General features: G+C 36.6%; 1 protein-coding gene across 10 annotated transcripts in view; it reads left to right on the plus strand.

The window, feature by feature from the left end:
• SRSF11 (serine/arginine-rich splicing factor 11) overlaps positions 1-14,775 on the plus strand; it is a 54,262-nt gene extending 39,487 nt beyond the window's left edge. For 3 of the 10 annotated variants that reach the window (XM_014544341.1, XM_014544340.1, XM_014544335.1), the window contains 5 exons: positions 1,892-2,023; positions 5,336-5,425; positions 11,116-11,232; positions 12,063-12,270; positions 12,376-14,775. In XM_014544341.1, the coding sequence (XP_014399827.1) occupies positions 1,892-2,023; positions 5,336-5,425; positions 11,116-11,232; positions 12,063-12,270; positions 12,376-12,573 (745 nt within the window). In that variant the 3' untranslated portion in view covers positions 12,574-14,775. The remainder of the gene's footprint in view (positions 1-1,891; positions 2,024-5,335; positions 5,426-11,115; positions 11,233-12,062; positions 12,271-12,375) is intronic. The other 7 variants (XM_014544343.1, XM_014544339.1, XM_005871904.2 and 4 more) reach the window with 6 other exon arrangements.
• The last annotated feature ends 175 nt before the right edge of the window (positions 14,776-14,950 follow it).

Consider the following 14,950-nt stretch of genomic DNA (forward strand, 5'->3'; position numbering starts at 1 on the left):
ACCAGGCCTGCAGAGGAGGGCAGTTGGGGGCGACCAGGCCTGCAGAGGAGGGCAGTTGGGGGCGACCAGGCCTGCAGGGGAGGGCAGTCATGGCCAACAGCAGTCTGTGCCAAAAAGACAAGGATGGATCAATACTGGGAAACCAGCCTGGCCATTGTAGCTCAGTGGTTGAGCATCCACTCATGAACCCAGAGGTCCCAGGTTCGATTCCCGGTCAGCACATGCCCGGGTTGCGGGCTCGATTCCCAGTAGGGGGCATGCCAGGAGACAGTGTTCGATGTTTCTCTCTCTCATCTATGTTTCTAACTCTCCCTCTCCTTTCCTCTCTGTAAAAAAATCAATAAAATATATTTAAAATATTCTTTTTTTTTAAAGAAAGTGAGGAATCTGATATTTTATATCAGAATCAAAATACAGTGTCCCCAAAAAAATCTTTACAATTATTCAAAGTGTGTGTATACATTTTGGGGGGACACCCTATATTCATACCTTTCATTTAAGTCAGACACATTAGTAATTTCTCAAGGGTTCGTGGTCAGTAAGATATACACACTTCCTGTCCTTATGGAACTTAAAAAAAGGTAACCATTACATGAAAATTTTCTAGGATATAGACATGTTTTTAAGAGGGAAATGTTTTAGTAAGTAGTTGCATAATATGGTCAAATATAAGATGGTTAAAATAAAAATTCGTTGGATTTGATGAAACACCAGTGATGAATTTTGAAACAGCTATTTTAGAGAATGATGGCAACAGAAATTTTGTTAATACATAAGAAGAAGAGGGTCAGTGTTTAATGTACATACTTATACTAAGGCCAGAGTGCTGAGTTTTTTAATTCCTTTTAAATTACAACTGTTCTGTAATGGAAGTGCTATTATTTTTCTTTGCTAAAGTAGTAGGCTGAAAGAGGTTAGTTAATGAATGCACTCAGTTGTTAGCTGGCTTATAAATGAGATAATTTCCATTTATAAAATGTCTGTCCTTTGGCACCTTGAAAACGTGAAGGCAAAAGGTTTAGAATATATTTGAAAATTTTCAGAGAAAGGTTGAATGGTCACTAAAAGTTAAATGATTTAAGTCTAAGCAAAATATTGCAGTTTATTTTTAATTTTAATGTAGAAGGGAATAAACTACAGGAAGGAGGATTAATGATAACATCAAAAGGGTTAATTTTACTTAAATTCTGGGAGAGAAAGAAACTGTAGGTTTTGGGGGGAGGAGTGGAATAAAGAGGGTACAGAGACATTTCTTTTACATGACAGGAAGGAATGGTAGTGAGAATAAGGCAGTTTGTACTGAATTATATAAATCTGTATAAGGAAGGCCTGCATTGTTCTTAAATTGCAAATTAAAGAAGTAGGATATATTTTAAAGAACAAAAATTAGAAATTATAGAAGCAACACTAAGTGGTTTCATTTATAAGATGGGAGTAATAATGGTACCTACATTATAGGCTCATTATGAGTATTTGTAAAGCATGTAGTAAGCATATATGAGTATTTGGTAATTGATAGATTTAACATGCAATAGTGAGGAATCAATAAATAACATGCTAAGGTGCTATATACTGAGTAAGATAATGCAAATCATTCAGGTATTTTTTTTTTTAATTTGATCTTTTTTTTTTTCATGCTCTAGCAGTATTTTTACATTTGCTGTTGTAGTTTCAATGGACATAGGACTAGTTTGATAGTTTCAACAAAAGGTATTCATATTTCTAGGGTAATAAAAATGTTTATTATATGGACTAAATAATGATAGCAACTGGTAGTAAATTGTCCCCACTTAATGAAGCTTGTAAGTCTTTTATCTGATACTAAGTGATATAGTCATAAACACAAGTAACCTTTTCTATTTAAGTATGTGTATTGGCTTTCTTTCATTAGGCGGTCAAGAAGCAGATCTAGAAGGAGGTCACATTCTAAGTCAAGGAGTAGGCGACGATCCAAAAGTCCCAGACGGAGAAGATCTCATTCCAGAGAGAGAGGTAGAAGGTCAAGGAGCACATCCAAAAACAGGTATAGTGGATGGTTAACATTGGGTGGGAAGACAAAATTTAGAGTTCTCAAGACCCCAAATACTGTGCTACTTAATGACAAAAGCGATGGTATTGGGAAATACCAATAGAAGGGGAAGAAACTATTTAAAGTTTATGAGTCTAGCATTTGTTTTTCTTATTTCCTTTATAAACTTCAGATTTCTATTTATAGCTGAAGATCCAGGTAAGGTTTCTGTGTAGTAGAAATTCTTAGCTGTCCTACTACTTTCCTTTATTTCCTCCTATCCATTCAACCACCACTAAGGATTTAGTGCTACCAGCCATTCCTTGTGATATGCCAAGGAGTTTATGACAGACAACCATCCTTTAATTCATCTTTACACATTTCATCATCAATACCTAATAAATATTTACTAATGCCTGGCCGCTGTGACTCAGTGGCTGAGCATTGACCTATGAACCAAGGAGGTCAGGGTTTGACTCCTGGTCAGAACACATGCGGGGTTGGGGGCTTATCCACCGTAGGGGGGTGCAGGAGGCAGCCAAGAAATGATTCTCTGTCATCATTGATGTTTCTATCTCTCCTTTTCTCTTCCTCTCTGAAATCAATAAGTATATGTTACATATTAAAAATGACTATATGCCATATTTAGAGTCTCTTATCCCATGATTTGGGACCAGTAGAGAATTGAAGTGAGGATTTATTAAAAAGCAAATATATTGCCTGCTGGTATGGCTCAGTGATTCAGTGTTGATCTATGAACCACGAGATTGGATTCCTGGTCAGGGCCCCTTACTCAGGTTGCAGGTTTGATCCCCAGTGGGTTGGTTGCAGGAGGCAGCTGATTGATGGTTCTCTCATCATTGATGTTTCTATCTTTCCCTCTCCCTATCTCTCTGAAATCAATAAAAATATATAATTTGTCAATAAAAGGCAAACATTTTGACTTCAATATGTGTTCAATAATCAGTCTTTTTCATTTAAAGTAAAACTTTAAATTAGCATGATAGTCTTGAGTAACATATACCAAATCATTGTTTTCTTCTGAACCACCTTTCAAGTGGCAAGAGAATTCTGTCACTTGAAAAATGCCTAGTTTTTTTTTTCCTATGTAGAGTTGTCACACTTTGTTTCACAACACTTCTTTTAGCAACTGTCCTTTATCTCTTTCTAAAATATTTGCCTCATATTTTTAGAAGCAGTTCTTTATACTACTTTACCTATTCATTTAATTATGTAATTTTTAAAAAGGACAGAAGGGGACCAACAAAATTTATTCTTGGCAAACATATAACAACTGGGAACATAAATTCTGGGATAGTTTTGCTGACTGAGACTGTAACAAGGCTTTTAGTTGTGTTTTACAAGATGGGTCATCTCTTAATTCAGTCAAACAAACAAGCTTCCTCCCACATATGCCCTGAAGGATTCTGGGTCTGATTCCAGTCAAGGGCACGTACCTCAGTTGCAGGCTTGATAGCTGGCCCTGGTCAGGGCATGTGTGAGAGGCAACCAAACATTGTGACTCATATCTATGTTCTCTCTCTCTCTGTCTTCCCACCTCCCTTCCACTCTCTAAAAACTAATGGAAAAATATCCTTCGATGAGGATTAACTAAATAAAATGACTTGAAGAGAAGGGGTGACTGAGAGTTCAAAGTAATGGTTATAAAGATGATCAAGGAACTTTGTGGTGATTTCCAGAAACTTAGAACTACAACAGCATGCAACAGGAAATAGAAACCATAAATAAGAATCAGTTGGGCCCTAACCGGTTTGGCTCAGTGGGTAGAGCGTCTGCCCCCGGGCTCAAGGGTCCCAGGTTCGATTCCGATCAAGGGCATGTACCTTGGTTGTGGGCACATACCCAGTAGGGAGTGTGCAGGAGGCAGCTGATCGATGTTTCTAACTCTCTATCCCTCTCCCTTCCTCTCTGTAAAAAATCAATAAAATATATTTTTTAAAAAAGAATCAGTTGGAAATGAAGATTAATATCTGACATAAAGAATACATTAGAAGGAATCAATAGTAGATTAAGTGGGGCAGAAGATAGAATCAGTGACTTGAAATACAAGGTAGGAAAAAAACCAATTAGAGCCAAAACCGGTTTGGCTCAGTGGATGGAGCGTTGGCCTGCGGACTGAAGGGTCCCAAGTTCGATTCCGGTCAAGGGCATGTACCTGGGTTGCGGGCCCATCCCCAGTAGGAGATGTGCAGGAGGCAGCTGATCGATGTTTCTAACTCTCTATCTCTCTCCCTTCCTCTCTGTAAAAAAAATCAATAAAATATATTTTTTTAAAAAAACACAAAAACAATTAGAGCAGCAGAAGGAAAAATTGAAGATCAGGAGGATAGTTTAAGGGAACTTTGGGACACCATGAAACAAAACAACATTTGTATCGTAGGGATACTAGAAGGAGAAGACTGAGCACAAGTAATAGAAAAACTGTTATAAAGAAATAATAACTTCCTTTAAAAAACATGCTGAGCCCTAACCGCTTTGGCTTAGTAGATAGAGCATCGGCTTGCGGACTGAAAGGTCCCAGGTTCGATTCCGGTCAAGGGCATGTATCTTGGTTGCGGGCACATCCCCAGTAGGAGGTGTGTAGGAGGGAGCTGAGCGATGTTTCTAACTATCCCTTTCCCTCTCTGTAAAAAATCAATAAAATATATATTTTTTAAAAAACAACATGCTGAGGGGAATAAAAGTCAATTCATAACAATCTGTAAAAAGACTTAGAATTGATAAGGTTACAGTACCAGTTGATTATGACGCGATATTTTTTCTAGTAGCACCAAGTAGCCCAGAATAGTCAGCAGCAGAAACAAAGGTAGAAAGTTGGCTAGGTCCATGAAAGAGGTTAACATGAGTGTGTGCTTTGGAAGAATATTAATAATTAATTTTGATAGTGCATTATAATGGGTTTTGGCCTGACAGATGACATAGAGCAATGGTGGGTTGGAAAACAAATCACTTGAGAGAAAAATGACTATTGAAGAGCCTAGAGACAATTATTAAAACTATTGGTGTTTGTACCAGTCAATCAAGAAACTGGCCAACATCCTTTATCATTTTCTCTCTATAGTCTATGCTCTCTATTGGAGAGAAGTTTTCTGTAGAATACCAGAAAAGTAGGATTTTTTTCTTAAAAATTTTTAATCACAAGTAATACCATTCGAATTATATTTCTATATTTAGTATCAGAATAATGTTCGTATTTTAAGAATGGAATTAGATCTCACTGTGCTTTTGTGTTTATTTGATTGTACTGTATAAGTTTTTATTTGGTGAAATTTATTAATGCATTCATAAATTATGTTCATTTATTAGAGACAAAAAGAAAGAAGACAAAGAAAAGAAACGTTCCAAAACACCACCAAAAAGTTATAGCACAGCCAGACGGTCCAGAAGTGCAAGCAGGTAAGACATTATAAATTCTTGGCATTTCTTAAAACTATTTGCAAGGATATCAATAGATTGTGAGCATTGCATGTTTTCTAGTACGAACAGGAGTGGGCAAAAGTAGGTCTGGGACCACTGGTTGGCGAACGCCTGTGTAGAGTGAATTTAGTTTATTCTCATATTATTACTTATTGTATTGTTTTCCATATGAACTGTAAAACTTCTTTTGCCCACCTCTGTACATACTTCAGTGTTAACAAATTTTAGAGGCAACTTGTGAAGAATAACCTAAAGTTCTTTTCTTTTTACTTATTATTTATGGTGTAGAGCAAGCATGTCAAATTCGCGGTGAGTTTGACATGCATAGTGTAGAGCAGCTGTTGCCAACCTTTTGGACCATGTGGACCACCAGTGGTCTGTGGACCACTGGTTGGCGAACGCCTGTGTAGAGTGAATTTGACGTAATATGGAGTTCAACAGAGGTCATTTTCTAGTTTGCTACATGCATTTTGTATCCTGATTTGAATTATTACATCAAACTTATTTTTATTACATAGTAAGTCATGCTTTAAATGTCCACGTTAATAGTCAAGAGTTTTTCCCCCTACATATAGGGTTTTGTTGATAAAATAATAGCAAGTAGTCAAGTTCTAATTTGTGTCATTCTTAGACTTGTAATTCTGCCATAGTGTGAAAATTAAATGTTAGCTTTACTCCACAGGAATGTGTTTTTCACAATGGTATATAAACATTGGTATTTATGAAACTACAGGCCCAGTGCCCGAAATTTGTGCACGGGCAGGGGAGGGTCCCTAAACCCGGCCTGTGCCCTCAGGGGATGTCCGATCCGGCCTAAACCGGCAGTCAGACATCACTCTCACAGTCCAGGATGCTGCATGCACCAGTGACCATACTTTTCATACAGGTGAAAGGCATCTTGCTGTTGTAGGGGCAGCTACATTTTTTTGCCCTGATTATAAAAAGTACATAACATGATCCTTCTGAGGCAGTAGTACCATTTTCCCCGTCTTATGGGTGGAAAAACTGAAGCAGAGAGAAGTTAAGTAATTGGTTTTGTCACATAGTTGTTACAAGTGTCAGAATCAGGGCTGACTACAAAATGTGCAAGCCAAAGTCCTTGAATGTCATCACTGCGCCATCCTGTTTTTTCAGTGTTAGAGTAGCCTTGTCAGGTTTTAATTTTTAAATCTAAGAGACTCTTCCCAATATATAGGGTAGGGTCCGTAGGCCTGGCCAGCGATCAGGGCCATCTTTGGGGCAACCAGTGGTCGGGATGATCGCCCCCGCCCCCCCCCCCGCTAGCACCTGCCTTGGCTGACGGCCTGGCACTGCCCGCTTGCCGGCCTTGCCCCCCTATCACCACTGCTGGTCACCTCCCTCTCGGGGGGGGGAGGGGGGCAGATGCTCAACACAGGAGCTGCCCCGGGGGCAGGTCCTGCATTGAGCGTCTGCCCCTTGGTGGTCAGTGCACATTATAGCAACCAGTCGTTCCTCTGGTAGTTTCACTGTTAAGTCGATTTGCATATTATGGTTTTATTATATACGATTGTTTATATATACTTTAAGGTTTTCACTGGATCTGTAATTTATTTCTTTGTTTTTATTTGGAGGGTTGTTATGTATTTCTTCTAGTGGTACCTTTATAATCATAGGCTCATATAATTCTTCTAGCTCTTTATTTTTCTAAGACAGTAACAATTAGATCCATGCTTAGTGACAATAAAATGAATGTTTCTCCATTACCCAATCCCTCTTCCTTTACACAATTTATTCAAGAACATTATCTTTCTTTGTGCTGACTTTTATTTTAAATTTGCTTATGTTGTTATTTTGTTTATCATGAATAGAGCTTTTCCCTTACCCTACCAGTTTTTGTTAATTAAACAAAATGTGGTATATACTTTCTATTTTGTCATCCTAAACCCCACATTATTTGAGTCTCACTTCTACATTTAAATATATTCTGTGCTCAGCACCAAATCTTCTTCCAAATTTTTCTCAGTCATTTCTCAGTTTGTTTTGCTGTAATTTCCTATAAAATACTCTTAGGAGCAATAGTCTCTGAATTCTCTGCATGTTGAAACTATTTGTCATTTTCAGATTTAAAGCACGGCTTAGATGCATGTTTATAATATCCATATCTCACATATTCTTTCGTTGATTTTTTTGTTGGTATTGCTCTACTATCTTCTGGTATTGATCATTGCCATGAAGATATCTAATGCAATATATATTTCTCTCCTTTTAAGTGACTTGATCATTTTGTCTGGCTGCCAAATGATTTTGTCTTTATCTTTAAAGTCTAATAACTTTAGTAGGCTATGCCTTGGTTTTGACTAATCAGAGTCTATTATTCCTGGTACACAGTACAGTCAGCCCTTTGTATCTGTGGCTTTTGCATCTGCAGATTCAACCAACTACATATTGAAAATAATAGAAAAAGAAGGTTGTTGCCAACATGTACTATGTACTATGTAGTCAGGCCTATGATGCTTGAGTCTATATTGAACATGAGCAGACTTTTTTCCTTGTCATCATTCCCTGAACAATTTAGCATATCAACTAGTTATATAACATTTCATTGTAGTGGTATTATAAGCAATCTAGAGGTGATTTACGTATACAGGAGGATGTATGTAGGTTATGTTCAAACACAATGCCATTTTACATAAAGGACTTGAGCACTGGCTCCTGGACTGCCGGCCGCCATCTTGGCTGACAGTTAATTTGCATATACTCACTGATTAGCCAATGAAAAGGGTAGCGGTCGTACGCCAATTACCATGTTTCTCTTTTATTAGTGTAGATTAGTAAGGGCTGGCCATACTTAGTAACTCCATTTTCTTCCAATCTAGTTTACACATTTTGCTGTAGTGGTTGTTTTCTTACATTGATTATTAAATGCTTAGGAGGGTCACTCTATATACAAAAATTAATTCAAAATGGATGCATGGCCTAAATGTAAAACCTAAAATGGAAGTAAATCTTCATGACCTTGAATTTGGCAATGGTTTTCTAGATATGACATCAAAAGCATAAATAACAAAAGATAAATGTAAATTTTGGAGGTCATCAAAATTAAAAACTTTTATGTTTCAAAGAATACTGTCAAGAACTTAAAGACAACCCAGAGTGCTAGAAAGTAACAGATTATATATTCAAAAAGGGACTTGTATCTAGAATATACAAAGAACTGTTACAACTCCATTATAGTAAGACAACCTAATTAAAAAATGGCCAAAGAATCTGAATTGACAGTTCTCCAAAGAATATATGCAAGTGTCTGATAAACATGAAAAGATATACATTAGTCATCAGGGAAATGCAAATCAAAACCACAGACATTGCCCTGACCGGTTTTGCTCAGTGGATAGAGCGTCAGCCTGCGGACTCAAGGGTCCCGGGTTCGATTCCAGTCAAGGGCATGTACCTTGGTTGCGGGCATATCCCCAGTGGGGGGTGTGCAGGAGGCGGCTGATCGATGTTCCTCTCTCATCTATGTCTCTAACTTTCTATCCCTCTCCCTTCCTCGCTGTAAAAAATCAATAAAATATATTAAAACAAAAAACAGACACTAGGATGGTTATTATTAAAAAAGACAGATGGTAACTAGTGTTGGCAAGTATGTGGAGAACCTGGGACTCTGTATGTTGCTGGCATGAATATAAAATGGTGCAACTGCTTTGGAAAACGGTTGGTAATTCCTTAAAAAAATTAAGAGTTTTGACACAGTATTTTCACTTCTAAGGATATACCCAAAAGAAATGAAAATGTTACACACAAAACTTTGTACACTAATTTTCATAGCAGTGTTATTACTCATAATAACCAAAAAGTCAGCCCAGATGTTCATTAACTAACATGTGTGAACAAAATGGTATAGCTATACAATGAATTATCCAGCAATGAAAAGGAATAAAGTACTGATAAATGTTACCAGGTGGATGAGCCTTGGCAACTTAGATGAAAGTAGTCAGTCACAAAGAACCATAAATTGTAGGATTCCATTGACAAGTGTCCAGAATAGATAAATCTATAAAGACAAAAAGTAGATTAATGGTTGGGGTGTGATACCTAAAGGTAATGTATTATAGGGTTTCTTCTCAGGGTGAGGAATATTTTCGGAAAATGTAAATTACATTAAGACCCCCTGCAGGAACCAAAATCCAAGAAGCTCAAGTCCCTTATACAGGGTGTCCCCAAAAGATGTATGCACAGTTTAACAACTGATACCTCAATTTTGAAAATGAAATGTATTTTATAAACACTGCCTTTATAATTATTCAAAATATGTGTATACATTTGGGGGGGCACACCCTTTATTAAATGGCATAGAATAGTGCATACAGTTAGCCCTCTGGCATCCATAGATGTAAAACCTGCAGATACGGAGAGGCAACTATTTAAAACAGAAAATGAAACCATGTTTAAGTATTTAAGAAAATGACAAACTAGGTCTTAGGGAAAGATGGGGTGTGCAGCATTTATTTTTCTTACCTTGCTCTTTATTTTTTTCCTTTTATTTTTTCTTTTTGTTGTTTTTACCTGTTCCTTTATTTAATATACTTATTCATAAGCACTTTACACTGCTTAATTATTGGATCACCTTGATAATATTTGATGAATGAGAAGTTGTGTGTAATGTTTCCAGGACTGTGGGGGAGAGAGGAGGGGAGGTGCCACACTGGGTTGTAAAGGTAATTTTTTGTTTGGTTGGTTTTGGGTGTTTTTTGGTGTGTATTTTTTTTTTCCTAAAGCTTTTATGGAAGCTAGACAACTGAAATTAATGGGGTTTTATTTTTATTTTGTGCCTAAATTGTAATCTCACAAGTCCTAATAGCTTTTGAGAATAGTAACCAGCAGAATTTTTTTTTAAGCCACATTTTAAACCACAGGTGGGGAACATCTCACCAAGAGAGAGGAAGGGGCAGTGAGAGAGAAAAGCTATGTGAGAGCAGAACATTGATTGGCTGCCTCCTGCAACCAACCCTCCCCACCATCACCACCCTACCGGGGTTTTAGCTTGCAACTTGTGCATGTGCCCTAACCAGCAATCAAACTGGCAACCTTTTGGTGCATGGCTGACGCTCAACCAACTGAGCCACACCAGCCAGGACAGCAGGCTAATCTTTAAGTTGATAATTTTGTATATAGCCCATGAATGATGTTACAAATATCCAAGTGGCACTAGGCAGAAAAAAGGTTCTGCACCCTGTTTTAAAGAGAGGGAAAAGGCTATATTTCTTAAACAATGATTGCTCAAAGCAGTGTTGGGGGACATGGCTTGCTGGAGTATAGGGAATCAATTTGATCCTACGTTAACATTAACTTTAGTTCTATAAATTTTACCCAGTGAATTTAAGAGTAATTTTTTATTTTACTAGTATCTGCAGCGTACGATCCTATACCTCTTCTGGACACTGATATATGAATCAAAAACTGATTGTTAATCTTTCCTCAAGTTTAACAAATCTGATGTTATGATAATGTAATTTTTTAAGAATTGCTGGAAATTAGGGTTTTCTTGAGAGCATTAAAGGAAAGGGACATAGTTTGAAAAAGAACTGTGGTTTATTATTACTCATTTGATTCTTCAGCTCGAAACTGTATTTGAAAATGCTCTGAGTTCCTAATGGAGCTCCATCATAGACATATCTGCTATGATGTGTCTGTATTTTAAAGTCTAGTTTGTACATTTGTGGTCCTAGAGAGAGACGACGTCGACGAAGCAGGAGTGGCACAAGATCTCCTAAAAAGCCCAGGTCTCCGAAAAGAAAATTGTCTCGCTCACCGTCCCCTAGGAGGTAAGAATGCTAATGATTTAGATATACTCTTTCTAATTTTCAGAACTTTATTTTCCATAAAATGCTTATGAATGTGCTTTTATTTTTCTCTTATGATTTGAGACTGTTTTAATAAACACTGTGGAGGATTGAGCATGGCTTGTGTCCAGTGTTTTGAAAATGGATATTTGCTATATATTTTTTAAAATATATTTTCATTGATTTCAGATAAGGGAGAGAGAGATATATAAACATCAGTGATGGCGAGAGAATCATTGATTGGCTGTCTCCTGCACACTACACACTGGGGATTGAGCCTGCAACCCGGGCATATGCCCTAACCAGGAATCGAACCTTGACCTCTCCTGGTTCATAGTTCGACACTCAACCACTGGGCCACACTGGCTGGGCTAGTCTTTTTTTATTTATTAATTTGATAGAAACATCAATTTGTTATTCCACTTATTTATGTATGTATTGGTTGCTTGTATGTCCAGGGGTGGGAAATGTCCAGACCGCGGGTCCTGCTAAATTTTGGTCTGGCCTTGCCAAGGCATTAGGGGTGAGTTAATTAAATGTTTGACCAAATACAGCAGGCTAATTTTTAGGTTGATAATTTTGTATGGCCTAGGAATTGATGTTATAAATATCCAAATAGCCCTTGGCAGAAAAAAGGTTTCCCCACCCCTGTTGTGCCCTGACGAGATCAAACCTGCAACCTTAGTGGTGTATCAGGACAATGGTCTAACCAACTGAGCTACCCGGCCAGGGCCCTGTATCCTCTTTATATCATGTGAACTTGGGTCAGGCTTAGCATCTAAACAAGTTAAAACTTATTGCTATACTTACAGGTTAAAATTTTCAAGCGTATCCTTTAAAGCATCTTTTTTTTCTTTGAGAACATTTTACTGTTATCCTAGGCATAAAAAGGAGAAGAAGAAAGATAAAGACAAAGAAAGAGGCAGAGATGAACGAGAACGATCAACAAGCAAGAAGAAGAAAAGTAAAGATAAAGAAAAGGATCGGGAAAGAAAATCTGAGAGTGATAAAGATGTAAAAGTATGTTTACATACTAATTTATTTTGGTATTTTAGGTGGTATTAGTACTTATAAGAAGTGATTTTTCTGTGAAGACGTTTACTTTTATTATTCTCCTTGGCAAAGCAGGTTACACGGGATTATGATGAAGAGGAACAGGGGTATGACAGCGAGAAAGAGAAAAAAGAGGAGAAGAAACCAACAGAACCAGTTTCCCCCAAAACAAAAGAATGTTCTGTGGAAAAGGGAACTGGTGATCCCCTGAGAGAATCCAAAGTGAATGGTGATGATCATCATGAAGAAGACATGGATATGAGTGACTGAATATGACCTCCATGAGAATCCACCTGTATACATGCATCAGTGTCATTCCTTTGTGTGATATCTTCATGCTGTATTTGTTCATCTCAAACCTTAGATGTATACAGCTCTGAGCTATAAATGGTTATAACGCTCCTGATATTGATATTATTTACATCCAAAAATTTTTAGAAAATACTATGTGGGTAACCAATTCTTGATGTGGTGAAATCTGATTGAGTAACCAAGCAGCTTGACTATTCTGGTGCTGCTTCATAGCAGAAGTGAAAAGCTGCATGCATCTACAGCAGGCATGGATTGTTTATGTTGTATAATCTCCTTTATTAAGTAAGTTCACTTATAGTATTTCTAGAATTTGATTCATTGCCGTAATAGAGCCATGTAGGGAATGCACTGATTGCATGTTAGTTGTGGCAGGAATATCCTCGATGTCATTAAAATCCTCCAACATGATAGATCTACTTATGGTCTTGTTTGTTGATATGACAAGTTAACATTCTTATAGTTACATCTGGAAATAAGCATTTGAAATAGATAATCCTTTAAGCCTTGTGGCTGAAATTTTGTGGCTTTTGTTTAACTTTGAAAGGTTATATATGCACTAACCTTTTTTGATGGCTGCTTAGGCTTTAATTACAGAAACAAGATTTCAAATGAAACTGTCTTTGGCAGTGAGTAAATAGCATATTTTGAAGTAGAGTTGTATACTTTTTCATAAGGTGTTTGGGAATTTTTTTCCCTGAAATAATTTATTTCACACCTACATCATTGAAAGCTATCTGCCTATCCTGAGTCCATCTGTAAAAGACTTATCTCTTGTCCTAATTTTCAGTTTTTCCCTTTTATTAATTTGTTTTAATCTCAATGTTGGAAAAAGGGGGTAGTGCATTTTAAATTGACCATATGCTTTTAAAGTGAGACAAATGTACTTGATAATGTACTTTTTATTTGATCTCAAGTTGTATAAAACCAATAAATTTGTGTTACTGTTACTGCAGTAGTAATCTTATGCCCACAGTGATTCCATGTTAAATGCAAAGTAGTTTAGGCAACTGTTTTCTTAGTTACAGGAGTTTCCAGCTTCACTTTTGTGCAGTAAAAACAAAAGTAGGCTACAGTCTGTGCCATGTTGATGTACAGTTTCTGAAATTGTTTTACAAGTCTTTGATAATAAAACCCTTAAACCTATGTTCATGTTCCTGTAAAACCGTATTTGTATTTATTTACAAGCTGTTGAATGTATGACATTTACCTCATTCATTTTACAAATCAAGTCCTTTCCCCTACAATCTACATATTTACTATACAATTCATCACTGTAGTGATTAGTTACCATCAGAATTATCAAAGTTGTTTTAATTTCTAAAACAATCTATTTCTTAGTATAAATTTCTCATATTTTGGGTGTAGGAATTGGGTTGAGTAAAGTAACTGTAGGATAAATGATCCCACCTATATCTACTAAATTTTTATTTTCAGTGAAATATTTGCCTTTGCTGGAATAGTATAGCAATTCAATGGTATGTATCTACTGTACAATACTAAATATTTATTCATTTATGAAATGAGTAGTGTTAGAGTGGCTGGGATTAAGGGGGAAATGAGACTTGGAAGTATAGCTCTTATCCAAGTCTGATAATTTTTTTAACTTTTAAAATTGAAATGCCATATAGAAAGCAGCATTGTTTTTACAGTTTATAGTAAGTAACTTTTTAAAGATTTTATCCAAAGGAATTTTGTCTATAGTTATGAAGTTCTAGTAATGGCCCTAATAGTCATTTTAAAACTGTTGAACAGAAGTGACATTTACTTAAACCTACAAAAACTTTTTTAGTAGGTGATGGTTGAACCATATGACTGCCATTTTTGTAAATCAAAACAAGTAAAATGTTGGCAGTTTCACCTGGTTAAACCTAGTATTAGTCTGTTTCCTCACTTGTAATCTCTGAATACAAATATACTTAACTTTTCAAAAGGGATTAAGTTTTGGGCTATAAAATAGTGTCACTGATGTAAAATGCAGTGAAGGGAACCCGTACCTAGGTTATTTTTCAGTGAACATTTTATACACAATGGTAAGGTTGCACAGGACACAAGCCTTTAACACAATCAGTTGAAACCAAGTGAATACTGACTGCCTCCACACTTGAGTTTTGTTCTGTATTTAGTAGTAAATGATTAAAAAAATAAAAGTGGTTTTGTTAGAAAAAATGTTTGTCCTATTTATTTGTTTAAATTCTTCAGGAATGAATGAGAGGTAGTGGCTATGAGTCTAGTCATGAGTTTTGGTTTCATTTGCAGCTGAGGAGACCTGTATCTTTTACTTTGAATTTCTTAATTGTGAAATGAGATTGATACCTATCCTGCAATGTAGTTTTTA

The sequence above is a fragment of the Myotis brandtii genome, unplaced genomic scaffold (genome assembly GCF_000412655.1).
Source record: "Myotis brandtii unplaced genomic scaffold, ASM41265v1 scaffold36, whole genome shotgun sequence".
NCBI lineage: Eukaryota > Metazoa > Chordata > Mammalia > Chiroptera > Vespertilionidae > Myotis > Myotis brandtii.